This window comes from Palaemon carinicauda, chromosome 37 (assembly GCF_036898095.1).
Source record: "Palaemon carinicauda isolate YSFRI2023 chromosome 37, ASM3689809v2, whole genome shotgun sequence".
NCBI classification, from domain to species: domain Eukaryota; kingdom Metazoa; phylum Arthropoda; class Malacostraca; order Decapoda; family Palaemonidae; genus Palaemon; species Palaemon carinicauda.
The window spans coordinates 17,803,178-17,821,952 of record NC_090761.1 but is presented as its reverse complement, the minus strand read 5'-3'; the positions used below and the strand labels follow the sequence as shown (position 1 = coordinate 17,821,952).

Genomic DNA, 18,775 nt, shown 5'->3' with positions numbered 1-18,775 from the left:
AGCTTAGGGTTCTAAACAGGGCAGGTTAGGGTAGAATCAATGCTTTGCTTGAAGAGTCACTGGTTGTCTTAGATTTAATAAGGTAGAAGAAGTGTATGCTAATGAAACCCACTTTTATCAAACCCAGCTGTTGAAAAGATAGTTTTTGTTTATTTATTTAAGAGAAACAATTATTTAAGTTTTTAGTTTATGAAATATGCTATATTTCTGTTTAAGAAAATATAGATAACATACATCATAAGAGGCAATACATAAGAAGTTGCGTCATGCTTCTAGAGTAGCAGCGTAGGCTACGAGTCTTGAAGGAAAACACCGAACACTTACGCTAAGTATAGTATAGTTAAGCTGTACTGTAGTAATATTACTGTACATATATCACAATAATATACACTACAGTATCAGTAAGTATTAGGTTACAGTACAGTATTACTAGATAGGAACAACTTATATTATACAGAACAATAAGGGGATGATGACGACTCTGTAAACTTCACCTTAGCACAATACTGTACTGTACATTTACTGTGTCCAGTACGTGGTGTACTTGTGTGCAAATGTACTGTACACTGTACATATGATTATAAACTGTTGTAGAAACCAAATTACAGTAAAATAGTTTTAGGCAGTATTTACTATGATAATCATCAGCTTTGGCACCTGCTTTTGGCAAGGGGCAGTGACTTTTTAGGTTAGGAGTTAACCCTCCCTAGTGCAGTATTTACTCGCGAAAATTTGCTTTTCGCGCCTGTGTCTTTAACCTAACTATCGCGAAGAAAGAGGCCAGACTGTAACCCAATTCTCACTCCCACACACAAAATCAGGAGTCAGGCATACAATGGTTTATATTTTGCAAACAACAAAAAGACAAAGGATTATAGCGTACCCATGCTGAGGTAATTGATATCAACTGTAAGATTTTCTCAATACAATACTTCATAGCAAACTTCAATTTTTTCTTTTTCTTTGTCCAAAGTTTAGGTCACTTTAAACTTATTCTAGAGTGCCAGTTTCATCAAATTAGACTTTCGATTCAGCTCATACCCACTCTTGTCTGTAGCATAAGCTCAGGTCCCTGCTGATATATTTCCTGATATCTTGACTTTGTTTCTGAACCTAGTGCTAATGATGAACTTGCGTATGCCTGAATTGACAATGTCTTTATTGCATTTTACCCTTACCCAAATGAATGTACCATTTATTATTAACTTAATGAGTATGATAGCATAGGCTTTATACAGTAGTGTTAAGCTACAACTTCTGGATAACCTAACTGATACTAGCGTAAGTTACTTGCCTCTATCTGCATTCCCCTTGGTGGCAATAGTGAAGATTCGGGTGGAGTACTTTAGTTCTTGTGACCTAATCATTGCATACAAAAACAAATAGTTAACACTAAGAGTCACTTATGTGAATGGAAACAGCAACCAGCAGCTTGTGGTTAGTTTTAGAAACAAATAATTTAGTGGTTTATCTAGTTCAAATCTTGAATAATTGTTATTTGGTGAACAAAATGTCGATTTTTATATATGGGAGACAATCCCTTTGTATCATCTTTAACCAGAGTTTGATCTATCATGAAGAAAGTACTAAAACTGTTTGGATGGGGTTCTTTCCTCTTGTTGAAAGTATCTCGTATGATTTTTTTATTTGATATAAAAGCTATTGAGTTGAGTCTTTCTCATGATGTAACTACTGAATAACTCTTGGGTATTAAATCTTACTGAGATGTAGTCTTTTTCTCTAATCACGTGCTTTATACTTTATTATATTTATTTTCATACCTAATAAGTTTTCATTCAATGTATTTAGTTTTTTTTTTATTCTTTTGCAATCATCTATATTACCTGTCAGTTTCTCTTCCTTCATATGAGTCATTACATTCTCCTCCAGTAAGGTAATATTCTTTCCATAGGTGTTGGGGAAAGGTGATGTCCCAGGATCTGATCAGGTTGATGAAAAATATTTGATAGCTACCTCAGAACAACCCATTGCTGCCTTTCATAGAGACGAATGGATTCCTACAGATCAGCTTCCAATTAAGTAAGTGACTGTATTTCCTTTTACCATTATCATTACCTGTAACATTTAAGAATGTTCATGTTGAAAAGTTTGATTTCATTAATCTTGTGGGGCTATATTACTTTCTTGTTAAAACATATCATGGAAATTTATACTGCATTCTTAATTTGCATTTTTTTAAGTAGTTATGGTTATTTTTCATCATATTAACCATATTTAGATGTTTGGGGACATACCTTTGGGTTGCCATTGTATGTACTCATGGTCAACCTATAAAGGCATTTGAATCTTTTGAAATTTTGATTTTAATTTTCTGTTACTCACTGCTAAAGTTCAGGTGATAAGTAATAATTTGATTTTTGTATTTGAAAGGTGACAGTGCAGAAAGGTCTGTGGATGACAATGTAATTGTTTGTTGTTGGGTATCATTTATTAGAATATCTTAATTATACAAATTTGTGATGTGATGGGGTCAGCAGTGTATGAAATTTCACGAGTACAGTACATTGCTACGCTGTGTTGTAACTGAAATCAGTGTGTCATTTATTTTAATCTGGAGGTTTGATTATGTGAATTGAAATGATTTGATGATGTACTGTCTTCTCATACTTGATAATTATAATTCTATAACTTTTTGATGTACAGACAGGCATCTTTGCACTTTACAATATAATTTTTTAATGAAAATTGTCTTTTATAATCAGGAGAGGAATGGAAGTATCATTTGAACATAAAGGGGCCCAGCTAATTATTAGTGACTTAACATATTGAATACTGTATATTTTTGTAATATCTACTACAATAATTTGATTTTAGATATGCTGGACTCTCTTATTGCTTCCGACAAGAAGTTGGATCCCATGGACGGGATACAAGGGGAATTTTCCGAGTACATCAGTTCCAGAAGGTAAACACGTTTATTTTTATTTGATGCATTATGCTGTCTTTGGTTCTAGCCTCTTGAAACAGGGTTTGAGATTAATGTTACATTTCTTCATAAGTAGGGTGTTGGGAGTTCTTATATCATTATATTTCATGAGTAGAGCAAGAGTTTAACCCTGGATAGGTACGCTCCTCGGACACCCCTTTAAGGGTATACTCGGACGCGAACGACCCCGACGCCAAAAAAAATTCTTGAAAAATCAGTTTTTGCAGTAACCTCTTTTTTTCTTTTGCCAAAAAAAACTTCAATGAATGCTTAAAACAACTGTAAAGATAAATACTACTCATATGCAGAAAAACTATTTATTATAAATATTTTAAAAAATTAAGTAGAAAAAAAAAGACCTGACATAAAAATTCATAAAAAAAAAAGTTTATACATATATACACAAATCCTTTTAGGAATTGATTCTTGAATGTTTAGGACACATCTTGATGTATTTTGGATGAAGTCAGACCCATGGTGGTGAAGATCTGAAATGAGAAAAAAAGGGTAACTTTTTTTGGCCAAAAAAATTTGTCCAAATTTCATGAATTTTTTTGGGTACCCAAATGAAATAGGAAGTGGCTAATTTTTTTAGGGAATAAACATATGTTATCCTAAAATAGAAATATGTAAAAAAATCTTCATTATTTTGTAAATTACATTTATATCAGGGGCCATATCTAAAGGTAATTTTTTGAGTACTTAGAAATTTCGTAAAAAAATACATATTTAATATATAATATGATATTTATGCAGGTAAAAATATACCAAAATATCACAAATTCTATAGGGAACAAGAATATATATAGATAGGGCAACTTACGCTTCGGATATGTCCACAAAATGGCCGCCAACCACACTGACTCAGACTCCCTAATCTGCCACTTGAAATGTAGGAAGGGTATGTCAATTTCAAGGTGTTATTTACTAATCTAATTATTATTGGATATGCATAAAAAATTGTATGGTGGGTTGCTGGATAATTGTCGATTATTTTACGACTATAAAATTAAAATTCTGACCCAAAAAAAATTTTTTGAAGGGAAATAAAATCGAAAAAAAAACAAAAATGTGAAACAATATAATATTTTAGCTAAAAAAATTTGATGATATTCAATCAAAAAAGAAGTAAACAAAATTTTCTGACAAATAAACATCTAGAGGAATCATTACTCTGTGATAGTTCCTTAGTACGTAGTAATTTTGAAAGAAATGGGAAAAAACGAAAAAATGGCAATCACCGGAAAATCGAACACATACCTATATATACGCCATATCTGGCTAAAAATAAAGATAGGCATGGGTAGCCAGATCATCTAGAAACACTTTCCAACACTATAAAATTATAAGTTTTGCGACACTACTTGCCAATTCCTTACGGTAACATGACTAAGCAAAAAAATGCAAAACAAATAAAAAGGGGCACTCGCGGAAAAATGGCTAACATTCTAATATACGGCATTTCAGAAAAAAAAAATTCAGCCACGTGCTAGGCAAACCATCAAGGCACATTTTCCGACAAATAAACATCTAAATGAATCATTACTCTGTGATAGTTCCTTAGTACGTAGTAATTTTGAAAGAAATGGGAAAAAATGAAAAAATGGCAATCACAGGAAAATCGAACACATACCTATATATACGCCATATCTGGCTAAAAAAAAGATAGGCATGGGTAGCCAGATCATCTAGAAACACTTTCCAACACTATAAAGTTATAAGTTTTGCGACACTACTTGCCAATTCCTTACGGTAACATGACTAAGCAAAAAAATGCAAAACAAATAAAAAGGGGCACTCGCGGAAAAATGGCCATTCTAATATACGGCATTTCAGAAAAAAAAAAAATTTCAGCCACGTGCTAGGCAAACCATCAAGGCACATTTTCCGACAAATAAACATATAAATGAATCATTACTCTGTGATAGTTCCTTAGTACGTAGTAATTTTGAAAGAAATGGGAAAAAACGAAAAAATGGCAATCACAGGAAAATCGAACACATACTTATATATACGCCATATCTGGCTAAAAAAAAAATAGGCATGGGTAGCCAGATCATCTAGAAACACTTTCCAACACTATAAAAATATAAGTTTTGCGACACTACTTGCCAATTCCTTACGGTAACATGACTAAGCAAAAAAATGCAAAACATAAAACGGGGCACTCGCCGAAAAATGCCAAACATTCTAATATACGGCATCTCAGATAAAAAAAAAGACATGCACGTGTTAGCCCAACCATCAAGGCACACTTTCTAACACATAAACATGAAAAAAAAATCAATAATATACGGCAATTCCTTACTACGTAGTAAATTTTTACAAATATTGAAAAAAAAAAACAGAAATTGGCAACCGCAGTTAAATACCCAATATACCAATAACTACGTCGTATCTGACAAAAACAAAGTCACGCATGGGTAGCCAGATCATCTAGACACACTTTCCAACACTAAAAAAGCAAAAGTTTTACGACACTATTTGGCAATATCTTACGGAAAAATTACTTGGCAAAAAAATGAAAAAAAAATGAAAAAGGGGCACTCGCGGTAAAATGCCCAACATTCTAATATACGGCATCTCAGATAAAAAAAAAGACATGCACGTGTTAGCCCAACCATCAAGGCACACTTTCTAACACATAAACATGAAAAAAAAATCAATAATTTACGGCAATTCCTTACTACGTAAAAATTTTTACAAATATTGAAAAAAAACAGAAATTGGCAACCGCAGTTAAATACCCAATATACCAATAACTACGTCGTATCTGACAAAAACAAAGTCACGCATGGGTAGCCAGATCATCTAGACACACTTTCCAACACTAAACAAGCAAAAGTTTTACGACACTATTTGGCAATATCTTACGGAAAAATGACTTGGCAAAAAAATGAAAAAAAATGAAAAAGGGGCACTCGCGGTAAAATGGTCCTCGTGGTGATGAACGACATTTTAACTAAAAAAAAAATCATGCACATGGTAGCCAAACAATCCACCAAGACTTTCCACAACTGATAACCTATACAAGTTGCACCATTCTACGACAATTTCATAATACGTCATAACTTTGATAATTATGCAAATTACCTTAGAAGGGTAAACTCGGTCGCGCTCGACCCCGACGCGTCTCAGAAATCGGGGAAGGAGTACAGCTACAGCAATGCACATCTGGACACTACTAGAGCGTGTAGGGGAGACACCTCCTGCAGGTCGATCACCCACAAATTCAGTCACGGGGGTGAGTCACGTGAGAAAAACCTCTTTTTTTTTTTGACGCTCGGGGTCGCGTACGACCCACCGTACCTATCCAGGGTTAATAGATTTACAGTGGAGTTTTGTTTAATTTTAAAATTAATGTAAAGTATCATAAATATGGTCCACAAATATTTTCTTTTTCCATAACTTTTCCATGTTATATGCCATGTAAAGAGAATGGAACATCTGTATCATGTGATTTAAATAACTATTAATTACTATAAAAGCAACCACACTAATTGTTTTATGGATATTATAATAGTTTTTTGTATGATAATATAGGTGAATGTAGTTTTTCTGACATAAAGTACAGTATAGTTTAGTAAGTGCACAAGTTAATTTGGAAAGGGACCTGTTAACTTATGGTAATATTTAGTGCTCTCATTGCTAATATTATTGCTATGAACCTCTTTGTATTGATTTTTCTCCAGAAACTTATTTTATTGATGTTTACCCTCAAAATCTTATAAAAAAAAATTTCCATAAGCTTTCCTTTCAAAAGATGCATGTCCCCAAGAAATTAATGAGACAATCTAGTTGTTAATGCTAAGGAGTATGCTAGAAGTTTCCCGTTCTTCAGTTCCTCTAGCACTCAATGTATTGGCTAGTCGGAATAACCGGCACCCCTGGCTCCCACCAGCCAAGGTTTATTTATGCAATGAATGTTATCTAGAATTCCTCAGCAGTTGCCAGTTTAAAGGGATGCACTCTATCGGCGATACTGTAATTGTTTACGTTTTGCTATAGTCAACTCTTACTATCCACATGTTTTGGTAGTCCCAAATTTCTTACAACGCAAAAATGCTAAATTTCATAACTGTGAAAAATTGCCAATCAACACGAGTCAAAATGAGAAATTTAGAGTTAGAAATCGCCAAATACAGGTTACTGATAAAAAGTATCTAGGATTAAATATCTTCTTTCATTTACTATAACGGATATGTTTAAGCCTGTCAGTATAGGCCGCTAGTAGTCAGGTCTACTTGTAAGGCTTGAGATGTGGTTTTACATATATCATCATGATCATCTCCTCCTACGCCTATTGTCACAAAGGGCTGCGGTCAGATTTTGCCAGTTGTCTTTATTTGGTTTAGGTTTGTGCATGTATTGTACATATACCAAGACACTTCCCCCAATTTTGGGGGGTAGCCGACATCAAACAAATGAAACAGAAAAGGGGACCTCTCATCTCTACGTTCCTCCCAGCCTGACAAGGGACTCAACCGAGTTCGGCTGGTATTGCTAGGGGTGCCACAGCCCACCCTCCCCCGTTATCCACCACAGATGAAGCTTCATAACTCTGAATCCCCTACTGCTGCTACCTCTGCGGTCATCTAAGGCACCGGAGGAAGCAACAGGGCCTACCGGAACTGCGTCACAATCGCTCGCCATTCATTCCTATTTCTAGCACGCTCTCTTGCCCCTCTCACATCTATCCTCCTATCACCCAGAGCTTCCTTCACTCCATCCATCCACCCAAACCTTGACCTTCCTCTTGTACTTATCCCATCAACTCTTGCTTTCATCACCTTCTTTAGCAGACAGCCATTTTCCATTCTCTCAACATGGCCAAACCACCTCAACACATTCATATCCACTCTAGCTGCTAACTCATTTCTTACACCCATTCTCACCCTCTCTACTTCGTTCCTAACCCTATTTACTTGAGATACACCAGCCATACTCCTTAGACATTTCATCTCAAACTCATTCAAGTTCTGTCTCTCCGTCACTTTCATTCCCCACAACTCTGATCCATACATCACAGTTGGTACAATCACTTTCTCATACAGAACTCTCTTTACATTCATGCCCAACCCTCAATTTTTTACTACTCCCTTAACTGCCCCTATCACTTTACATCCTTCATTCACTCAATGACGTACATCTGCTTCCACTCCACCATTTCCTGCAACACCAGACCCCAAGTATTTAAAGTGATCCACCTCCTCAAGTAACTCTCCATTCAACATGACATTCAACCTCACACCACCCTCCCTTCTCGTACATCTCATAACCTTACTCTTACCCACATTAACTCTCAATTCCCTTCTCTCACACAACCTTCCAAATTCTGTCACTAATCGGCCAAGCTTCTCTTCCATGTCTGCAACCAGTACAGTATCATCCACAAACAACAACGGATTTACCTCCCATTCATGGTCATTCTCGTCTACCAGTTTCAATCCTCGTCCAAGCACTCGAGCATTCACCTCTCTCACCACTCCATCAACATACAAGTTAAACAATCACAGCGACATCACACATCCCTGTCTCAGCCCCACTCTCACCGGAAACCAATCGCTCACTTCATTTCCTATTCTAACACATGCTTTACTACCTTTGTAGAAACTTTTCACTGCTTGCAATAACCTTCCACCAACTCCATATAACCTCATCACATTCCACATTGCTTCCCTATCAACTCTTATCATACGCTTTCTTCAGATCCATAAACGCAACATACACCTCCTTACATTTTGCTAAATATTTCTCACATATCTGCCTAACTGTAAAAATCTGATTCATACAACCCCTACCTATTCTAAATCACCCTATATTTCTAAGATTGCATTCTCTATTTTATCCTTGATCCTATTAGTCAGTACTCTACCATACACTTTTCCCACCACACTCAACAAACTAATACCCCTTGAATTACAACACTCGTGTGAATCTCCCTTACCCTTATATAGTGGTACAATACACGCACAAACCCAATCTACTGGTACCATTGACAACACAAAACACATATTAAACAATCTCACCAACCATTCAAGTACAGTCACACCCCCTTCCTTCAACATCTCAGCTCTCACACTATCCATACCAGATGCTTTTCCTACTCTCGTTTCATCTAGTGCTCTCCTCATTTACTCTCTTGTAATCTCTCTCTCATTCTCATCTCCCATCACCGGAACCTCAACACCTGCAACAGCAATTATAACTGCCTCCCTATTATCCTCAACATTCAGTAAACTTTCAAAATATTCCGCCCACCTTTGCCTTGCCTCCTCTCCTTTTAAAAACCTTCCATTTTCATCTTTCACTGTCTCTTCAATTCTTGAACCAGCCTTCCTTACTCTCTTCACTTCTTTCTAAAACATCTTATTCTATTCATATGAATTGTACCACTATATAAGGGTAAGGGAGATGTGCACGAGTGTTGTAATTCAAGGGGTATGAGTTTGTTGAGTGTGGTTGGAAAAGTGTATGGTAGAGTACTGATTAATAGGCTTAAGGATAAAACAGAGAATGCAATCTTAGAAGTACAGGGTGATTTTAGAATAGGTAGGGGATGTATGAATCAGATTTTTACAGTTAGGCAGATGTGCAAAAAATATTTAGCTAAAGGTAAGGTGTATGTTGCATTTATGGAGCTGGAGAAAGCTTATGATAGAGTTGATAGGGAAGCGATGTAGAATGTGATGAGGTTACATGGAATTGGTGGAAGGTTGTTGCAAGCAGTGAAAAGTTTCTACAAAGGTAGTAAAGCATGTGTTAGGATAGGAAATGAAGTGAGCGATTGGTTTCCAGTGAGAGTGGGGCTGAGACAGGGATGTGTGATGTCACCATGGTTTTTTAACTTGTATGTTGATGGAGTGGTGAGAGAAGTGAATGCTCAAGTGCTTGGATGAAGATTGAAACTGATAGATGAGAATGATCTTGAATGGGAGGTAAATCAGTTGTTGTTTGTGGATGATACTGTACTAGAAGCTTGGCCAATTAGTGACAGAATTTGGAAGAGTATGTGAGTGAAGGAAGTTGAGAGTTAATGTGGGTAAGAGTAAGGTTATGAGATGTACGAGAAGGGAAGGTGGTGGGAGGTTAAATGTCATGTTGAATGGAGAGTTACTTGAGGAGGTGGATTAGTTTAAGTACTTTGGGTCTGTTGTTGCAGGAAATGGTGGAGTGGAAGCAGATGTATGTCGGAGTGTGAATGAAGGATGCAAAGTTTTGGGGGCAGTGAAGGGTGTGGTAAAGAATAGAGGGTTGGGCATGAATGTAAAGAGAGTTCTGTATGAGAAAGTGATTGTATCAATTGTGATGTATGGATTGGAGTTGTGGGGAATGAAAGTGACGGAGAGACAGAACTTGAATGTGTTTGAGATGAAGTGTATAGGGTTAGGAACGAAGAAGTGAGGGTAAGAATGGGTGTAAGAAGTGAGTTAGCAGCTAGAGTGGATATGAATGTGTTCAGGTGGTTTGGCCATCTTGAGACAATGGAAAATGGCTGTGTTAAAGAGGGTGATGAATGCAAGAGTTGATGGGAGAAGTACAAGAGGAAGGCCAAGGTTTGGGTGGATGGATTGAGTGAAGAAAGCTCTGGGTGATAGGAGGATAGATGTGAGAGAGGCAAGAGAGCGTGCTAGAAATAGGAATGAATGGCGAGCGATTGTGACGCAGTTCCGGTGTAGGCCCTGCTGCTTCCTCCGGTCGCCTTGGATGACCGCAGAGGTAGCAGCAGTAGGGGATTCAGCATTATGAAGCTTCATCTGTGGTGAATAACGGGGAGGGTGGGCTGTGACACCCTAGCAGTACCAGCCAAACTCGGTTGAGTCTCTTGTCAGGCTGGGAGGAACGTAGAGAGGAGAGGTCCCTTTTTTTCATTTGTTTGATGTCGGCTACCCCCAAAATTGGGGGAAGTGCCTTGGTATATGTATGCGTCTTTATCTTGATCTTTTAATTCAATACTTCTCCATTCATTGTCTCCTACTTCACGCTTCATAGTCCTCAGCCATGTAGGCGTGGGTCTTCCAACTCTTCTAGTGCCTTGTGGAGCCCAGTTAAACTTTTGGTGAACTAATCTCTCTTTCTTAGGGAGTGTGAAGAGCATGCCCAAACCATCTCCATCTACCCCTCATCATGATCTCATTGACTTATGGCACTTGAGTAATCTCTTTTATAGTTTCATTTCTTATTCTGTCTTGCCATTTAATTCCCAATATTCTTCTGAGGGCTTTGTTCTCAAATTTACTATACCTGTCGAGATTGTTTCATTGTCTTACCGTGACTCATATCCACATTGTAACACAGATATTACTAAACTGATATATAGTCTGATTTTTATATGTAATTTCAGGCAATTTGATTTCCAAATTTTCAATATTTAACTTAGCCGGTGATTATAATAGCGGCAACTCTGTTGCTCGACAGAAAACTCTAAGGTAAAATTCGCCAGCGATCGCTACACAGGTTGCGGGTGTGCCCAACAGCGCCATCTGTCGTCCAGATACCCAGTACTCAATGTAAACAAAGAACTCAATTTTCTCTCTGTCGTGCTCCCGACAAGACGTGCTTATTCGCTGTTGCTAAACTGGATTTGTTTTCACAACTAATTGGTGAAGTACACTATTCTAGTTTTGAGCTTTCGCTATGCAGGTGTTTTATCTTCATCTTAAATCTTGAACTCGTTTTGGATAGATTTAATTATGGTGACAAAGAGAGTATGGACTTTCTTTCACTTTTAAATGGCCGACCCTTCCCTTAGCGGAAGTGTGTTTAGGCTTTTAGTAATTATATCACGTTATAGATTTTCCTCTATATATTTTATATCTCTCCGCCTTTATTAGGCCTCTTCGATTAACTTTCCATTTATTATAAACATATAAAAATAATTTTAATGTTTTGTTTATATAGACCTTTCCTGAGAGTAGGCGGTCCTAACTTGGAAACCGAAGTTAATCAACGTTGAGCCCTTTATATCGTAATTAGCTTTTAAAGAGCTAAGGATTTAAAACTTTTTAAATGTAATATTTTATGAAAGAATTTCTTTGATAGTCTTCGTACTGTTTTCAAAGATGAACTAACGTTTAGTTTATTTATGCTACGCAGTGGTTGACGTTCAGGACGTTCAACATGCGCTCTATCGTTACGATAGAGAGAGAGTGTATCACGGTTTCACTTTGCAGTAAGAGTAAATCGATTCTGACGTTTTGTTCATTCTTTCTTAGCTTAAATGTTTTAAATTCTATTTTAAAGGAACTTTTTATTTGAAAAACCTTTCAGTTTTTTTCCTTTAGTCAAATAACATGTTTTTTTGACGAAATATAATTGGGCTCTTCTCTTAGGTGCGAAATCAAGAGAGAAAGAGAGAGAGAGATAGAGACGGAGGGAGAGAGAGGAGAGAAAACGTTCCGTTCAAGCGAGTAACGTTGTTCTCGTGTTACTCTCGTCCCTAGTCGCTGTACGGGGAGGAAGGATAAAACGTTTTAGTTTTTTATTCTCGTCCCCAGGCTATGTGCGGTGAGAGATTGAAAACGTAGTTATATGAACTAGTGTTTAGTCTCTTTCCCAGCCACTGATTTTTTTTTTTTATCTTTAAATATGTTTTCTGTTTTTTGCTGGTATTAATGAGCTTGCATTATACGACTGATTTCGCAATTACTACCTTTTAATGAAGGGTAGAATTGCGTGTTTCAGGTAGAAATCAGTAAAAATTTCAGTGAAATAAGTGCAAAACAGAAAATCGAAGTGATAAAGTGATATGCGCAAAGTGTTACAGTGTTGCGTCCGAGGGTTCGTCTGTTCGTGCCTGTCGTTCACCTAGTCCGGGACCTCTTACATGCTCCCAAGCCCAGGGGAGAAGTAATGTCAAACGACTTATGGGTTTGAGAGGCATTGACCAACGAACAGACGTTTTCCCTCTATGGTATCGGGTGTATCTTACCAAGATCTCCCCTACCATAAGACGAGAGAGACGTTGTTTCTCCTCGTCATCCGAAGGCTTTTCGCATAAGAAACCTGTCACAAGGTTTCGAAGCCCTTAAGCGAAAGTCAGTCCTTTCAGGACAGGTCCAGCGTCCTGGTTACAACCATTAGGACAGCTCTGACCCTATGCAGTCATCGGATAACTGCACGCCGCCTAACAAAAGCGTAACACAGACTACGAGAGTCTTTTTTTTTGTAGGCAAAGTGTTGCGGTCACAGACGTTACCCTCGTCTCTTACCACAACCATTTCCGTTGATCCTTAATGGGTTGTATGGCAAGACATGCAGTATATGCTTGCCTCCCTTATGGAAGACTATTCTGCCGATTAGTCCGTTGAGTCTAGCCGTTTATCTCATCGATATCCTGGCTTTCAGCCAACCTAACGTTCCTTTGTGCTTACTGTTGACGTTGGCGTAGCTTAGTCACGTCAGTCAGGTTGTTTAGAACCACACTCGATGCGGTCTCGTGTGGTTTTTCAGCCGCATTTGGACGTTAGGCCACTTGCTGAGGCTCCTGTTGACGTTCAAGACGTTCACTAACAATCGGAGTTGACTTGTTTTGACGCTGTGCGTCAACCTCCGCATTCTAGAGTTGTTTTGACTGCTCAGTCTAGGCAGTCAAAGCAGTCTCGAGTGGACGCTGTGCGTCCTCACGCACCTGTTGTGGTTGACAGTTCAGTTGTTGACAGTTCACAGACTGTCAAGCAGTTACATGACGTTGCGTTCTGGTCCGCTACTAATGCACCAGTGAGTGTGGACTCTGCTTGTAAAGCATTGCCACCACGGTAGGTCTCTCCCTTGCTTGAGACTCAGCTTTTTTCGGACAAGGTTCCTGTAGATGAGGAAGTTGCTGTTCCCCCTCCTACTGATATTCCCTTGAGGACTCTGTCAGATGGAGAGGAGCCTAAAGCTGCTTAGCCTCCTATGGACTTTAATTAAATCATGATGACTTTTTTTTAAGGATCTTTGTCCGGATCTTTTTGTAACTGCTGCTCCTCGTTCGCCTAAACGTCAGAGCTTACACTAGGCCTAGCTACTTCGAAGCCGTTGTTTTTAAGCTAGTGCTCTCTCGCTCTCCTAGAGAGCTTTACGTTGGCTAGGCGACTGGTTTTTCACCAGGAGGAGTTTGGGGGATACAGCCTTTGCTTTCCCGTCTTTTAAACTGGTTTATAGAGCGAGAGTCTGATATGACACGAGAGAAGTTCTCGGCTTGGGAGTTCATGCCTCTGCCCAGATAGACTTCTCAATTCTCGTAGACTCTCCCTGGCGCCTGGCCAGGAGACGCTCCAAGTTGTTTACAGGTCAACTTCACAGCTGTTTTCGAGCCTTTGAAGTTTTGCTGTACAATTATGTCACGCATAACAAGGCTTTCAGGGATGGTAAACGGTACCGCCTCAGTCGCTAACCCCGTCTGTTGCCACACCTGCTCCCGTAGACCCTAAATGGGCTTTGCTGCAAGACATGCAGTCCAAGCTTGCGTCCTTGATAGAGGACTTTAATGCGGAGAAGGTTGCTACCGAACCTTCTGGCCAACAACCTTCCAAGCGGTCGGTTGTGCGCCCTGTTGACGCTGAGGTAACCTACTCGCGTCTGCCAGTTGAGGTGGTTCCTCCACCGATGCGACCCAGTGTGGGTTGCCAGCCGCACGTTGACGTTAAGCGACGCTCGGAGGTGGTTGTTGACGTTCAGGACGTTCAACAACCAGCAGAGGTGACTTGTTTTGACGCAGTGCGTCAACCTCAGCAACCCGGTAAGGTGTTGACTGCACAACCCAGACGGTCTAGACAGTCTCGGGTTGACGCTGTGCTTCCTCGCGCACCCATGGTTGTTGACAGTTCATAGACTGTGCAGCAGTTCCATGATATTGCGTCCGGCTCCGTCACGCATCCACCAGTGCGACCGGACTCAGCGAGCCAGACGTTGCCCACTCCGTTGCCGTTTCCTCATCAGTTTTCGGATGAGGAACCCTCTGATGAGGACGTTGCTGAACAACAAGACGATCAGCCCCCAGAATAGATTAAGCCCTGCTATCCATCCAGAAGATGCTGAAGAAGGAACGCTGCTCAGTCAGGCTGTGGATGAGTCTGGTAGGGACGCTGTCATCCGTGGAACAATTTGTGTCACTAGGAAGACTACACCTCCGTCCTCTTCAATACCATCTAGCTTTTCACTGGAAAAAGGACAAGACGCTAGAAGCGGTCTCGATCCCGGTTTCCGAAAAGATAAAGTCTTGTCTGACTTGGTGGAAGGACAATATCAACCTAAGAGAGGGTCTTCCCCTGGCTGTTCAGACTCCCAACCACGTTCTCTTCTCGGACGCATCGGACGTGGGCTGGGGCGCGACACTAGACGGTCAGGAATGCTCAGGACTGTGGAACTCGAGTCAGAGGAGCATGCATATCAACTGCAAGGAGATGTTGGCAGTACATCTGACCTTGAAAAGCTTCAAGTCTCTCCTTCGAGGCAAAGTGGTGGAAGTTAACTCGGACATCACCACGGCCTTGGCGTACATCTCCAAACAAGGAGGTACCCACTCACTGACGTTGTACGAGATCACAAGGGACCTGCTCATCTGGTCAAAAGGTCAAGACATCTCCCTAGTAACGAGGTTCATCCAAGGCGACTTGAACGTCATAGCAGATTGTCTCAGTCGGAAAGGGCAAGTAATTCCAACCGAATGGACCCTCCACAAGGATGTGTGCAAGAGACTTTGGGCCACTTGGGGTAAAACCATCCATAGATCTCTTTGCAACCTCGCTGACCAAGAGGCTTCCAATCTATTGCTCTCCAGTCCCGGACCCAGCAGCAATACATATAGATGCTTTCCTCCTAGATTGGTCACATCTGGATCTCTACGCATTCCCACCGTTCAAGATTGTCAACAAGGTACTGCAGAAGTTCGCCTCTCACGAAGGGACAAGGTTGACGTTAGTTGCTTCCCTCTGGCCCGCGAGAGAATGGTTCACCGAGATACTTCGATGGTTAGAAGACGTTCCCAGTAGTCTTCCTCTAAGGGTAGACCTTCTACGTCAGCCACACGTAAAGAAGGTACTCCAAAGCCTCCACGCTCTTCGTCTGACTGCCTTCAGACTATCGAAAGACTCTCGAGAGCTAGAGGCTTTTCGAAGGAAGCAGCCAGTGCGATTGCTAGAGCAAGGAGAGCTTCTTCCATTAGAGTCTACCAATCGAAGTGGGAAGTCTTCCGAGACTGGTGCAAGTCAGTTTCTGTATCCTCGACCAGTACCTCTGTAGCTCAAATAGCTGTTTTTCTCTTATACCTGAGAAAAGGACGATCCCTTTCAGCTCCCACTATCAAGGGCTACAGAAGCATGTTGGCATCGGTCTTCCGGCATAGAGGCTTAGATCTTTCCAAACATAAAGATCTGCAAGACCTCCTTAAGTCTTTTGAGACCACCAAGGAGCGTCGTTTGGCTACCCCTGGATGGAATTTAGACGTGGTACTAAGATTCTTCATATCAGACAGGTTGGAGCCGTTACAATCAGCCTCCCTGAAAGATCTCACTCTTAAGACTCTTTTCCTGGTATGCTTAGCCTCGGCTAAAAGAGTCAGTGAGATTCATGCCTTCAGCAAGAACATAGGATTTTCGTCAGAAAAAGCCACTTGTTCGCTACAACTTGGTTTTCTAGCCAAAAATGAGCTGCCTTCTCGGCCTTGGCCTAAATCTTTCGATATCCCCAGCTTATCGGAGATCGTAGGCAATGAACTAGAAAGAGTCTTATGCCCTGTTAGAGCTCTTAAGTTCTATTTAAAGCGTACTTAACTTTTACAAGGCCAATCTGAAGCTTTATGGTGTTCAGTTAAGAAACCGTCCTTGCCTTTGTCAAAGAATGCTTGGTCAGACTTTATCAGATTGTTAATACGAGAAGCTCATTCACATCTGAGTGAGGAAGACCGAACTTTGCTTAAGGTGAAGACGCACGAAGTTAGAGCTGTAACAACTTCCGTGGCCTTTAAGCAAAATATATCTCTGCAAAGTATAATGGACGCAACCTATTGGAGAAGCAAGTCAGTGTTCGCGTCATTTTACTTGAAAGATGTCCAGTCTCTTTACAAGAACTGCTACACACTGGGACCATTCGTAGCAGCGAGTGCAGTAGTGGGTGAGGGCTCAACCACTACAATTCCCTAATTCCATAACCTTTTTAATCTTTCTCTTGAAATGTTTTTATTGTTGTTTTTGGGTTGTCCGGAAGGCTAAGAAGCCTTTCGCATCCTGGTTGATTTGGCGGGTGGTCAAAGTCATTTCTTGAGAAGCGCCTAGATTAGGGGTTTTGATGAGGTCCTGTTGTATGGGTTGCAACCCTTGATACTTCAGATCCTAGGGGTCGATCAGCATCCTAAGAGGATCGCGAGGCTCCGTAAGGAAGACGTACTTAAAAAGGCAGAGTAATTGTTCAAGTCGACTTCCTTACCAGGTACCTATTTATTTTGTTTTTGTTATTTTGATAACTTCTAAAATGAAATAAAAATTCTTAGGTCATAATAATGTAAACATATTTTGCTGGTCTCTACCCACCCTCCTGGGTGTGAATCAGCTACAGTATTATAATCACCGGCTAAGTTAAATATTGAAAAATGTTATTTTTATAATAAAATAAATTTTTGAATATACTTACCCGGTGATTATAAATTAAAGGACCCTCCCTTCCTCCCCAATAGAGACGCAGTGGGACGAGGAGAAAATTGAGTTCTTTGTTTACATTGAGTACTGGGTATCTGGATGACAGATGGCGCTGTTGGGCACACCCGCAACCTGTGTAGCGATCGCTGGCGAATTTTACCTTAGAGTTTTCTGTCGAGCAACAGAGTTGCAGCTATTATAATCACCGGGTAAGTATATTCAAAAATTTATTTTATTATAAAAATAACATTTTTGCATAACCCTAGCCATTGTCTTATTTGCATTTTTCAATCTATCATTAAACTCCAATTCTAAAGACCCTGTATTTGAGATCATAGTTTTCCACCATCTCCAACTGTTCTAAGTATTACAAAATCACATTTGTAGTATGTTCAGTTTTGAACCTTTGTGAAGCTTTCACTTTTAAATTTTACAGTTAAACACAATAATAAATCTACAAACACTACTTATTAAGTTTGTGTTTGGGAGTACAATTTTTCATCTCTCCTTATTTGAAACAGTTGTAAGTATTTAACCTGAGAGTAGTGGTCTTTGTTCAGTGAGACGTTCAGTATATTCAGGACAAACTATGGATATTGCAGGTATTGCCTATAATTGACTATGTGGGATTAGAATGTTAATTCATCCTTTGTCCAAAAGGCAGTGTATTTTGTTGGAGGTTTCGGGCACCAGGAACTTGGCAATTTTGGATCCTAATCTTATATAAGATGAAGATTTAAGGTTGTTGATATTGAGAGTAACCCAACATCTCTTAATTTTTGCTGAAAAGTTTTCTTTGCCAGTTTAATGTCATATGAGCATTATCTTGATATATCCTTACTTTCTTATCAAGGTTATTAGCTTCTAGTTCATATAGTTGCTGTGGACAGATTTATTTTTGATATTTCAAATATCATTAGAAAAACAATCTTGAGCCTTATAAGCAAATGTTTTTTTAGTTGAATCCCATTAAATTCTCAAATTATTGGGTCTAGAATTATAATTAGGGTATAAATTTCAAATTTTTATTACCTATTGTTTTCCTTCACTGGCATCCCACCTCCATCAGATTCTGTGTTTTTATACTCGACTGATTTATGTATACAGTACCTGATGTGCCTAAGCGCTTCTACACTGACTTGTGATGTCAAGGAATAGGGAATACTTTCCACTTCAAAACTGAAGAATGGGAAATTCCTAGCAGGCTACTCCA

The 18,775-nt window shown here is 39.4% G+C and overlaps 1 protein-coding gene across 1 annotated transcript in view; it reads left to right on the top strand.

The window, feature by feature from the left end:
* SerRS (Seryl-tRNA synthetase) overlaps positions 1 to 18,775 on the top strand; it is a 61,579-nt gene that overhangs the window by 27,863 nt on the left and 14,941 nt on the right. The window contains exons 6-7 of the mRNA XM_068360789.1: positions 1,913 to 2,040; positions 2,836 to 2,926. Coding sequence (XP_068216890.1) covers positions 1,913 to 2,040; positions 2,836 to 2,926 — 219 coding nt within the window. The remainder of the gene's footprint in view (positions 1 to 1,912; positions 2,041 to 2,835; positions 2,927 to 18,775) is intronic.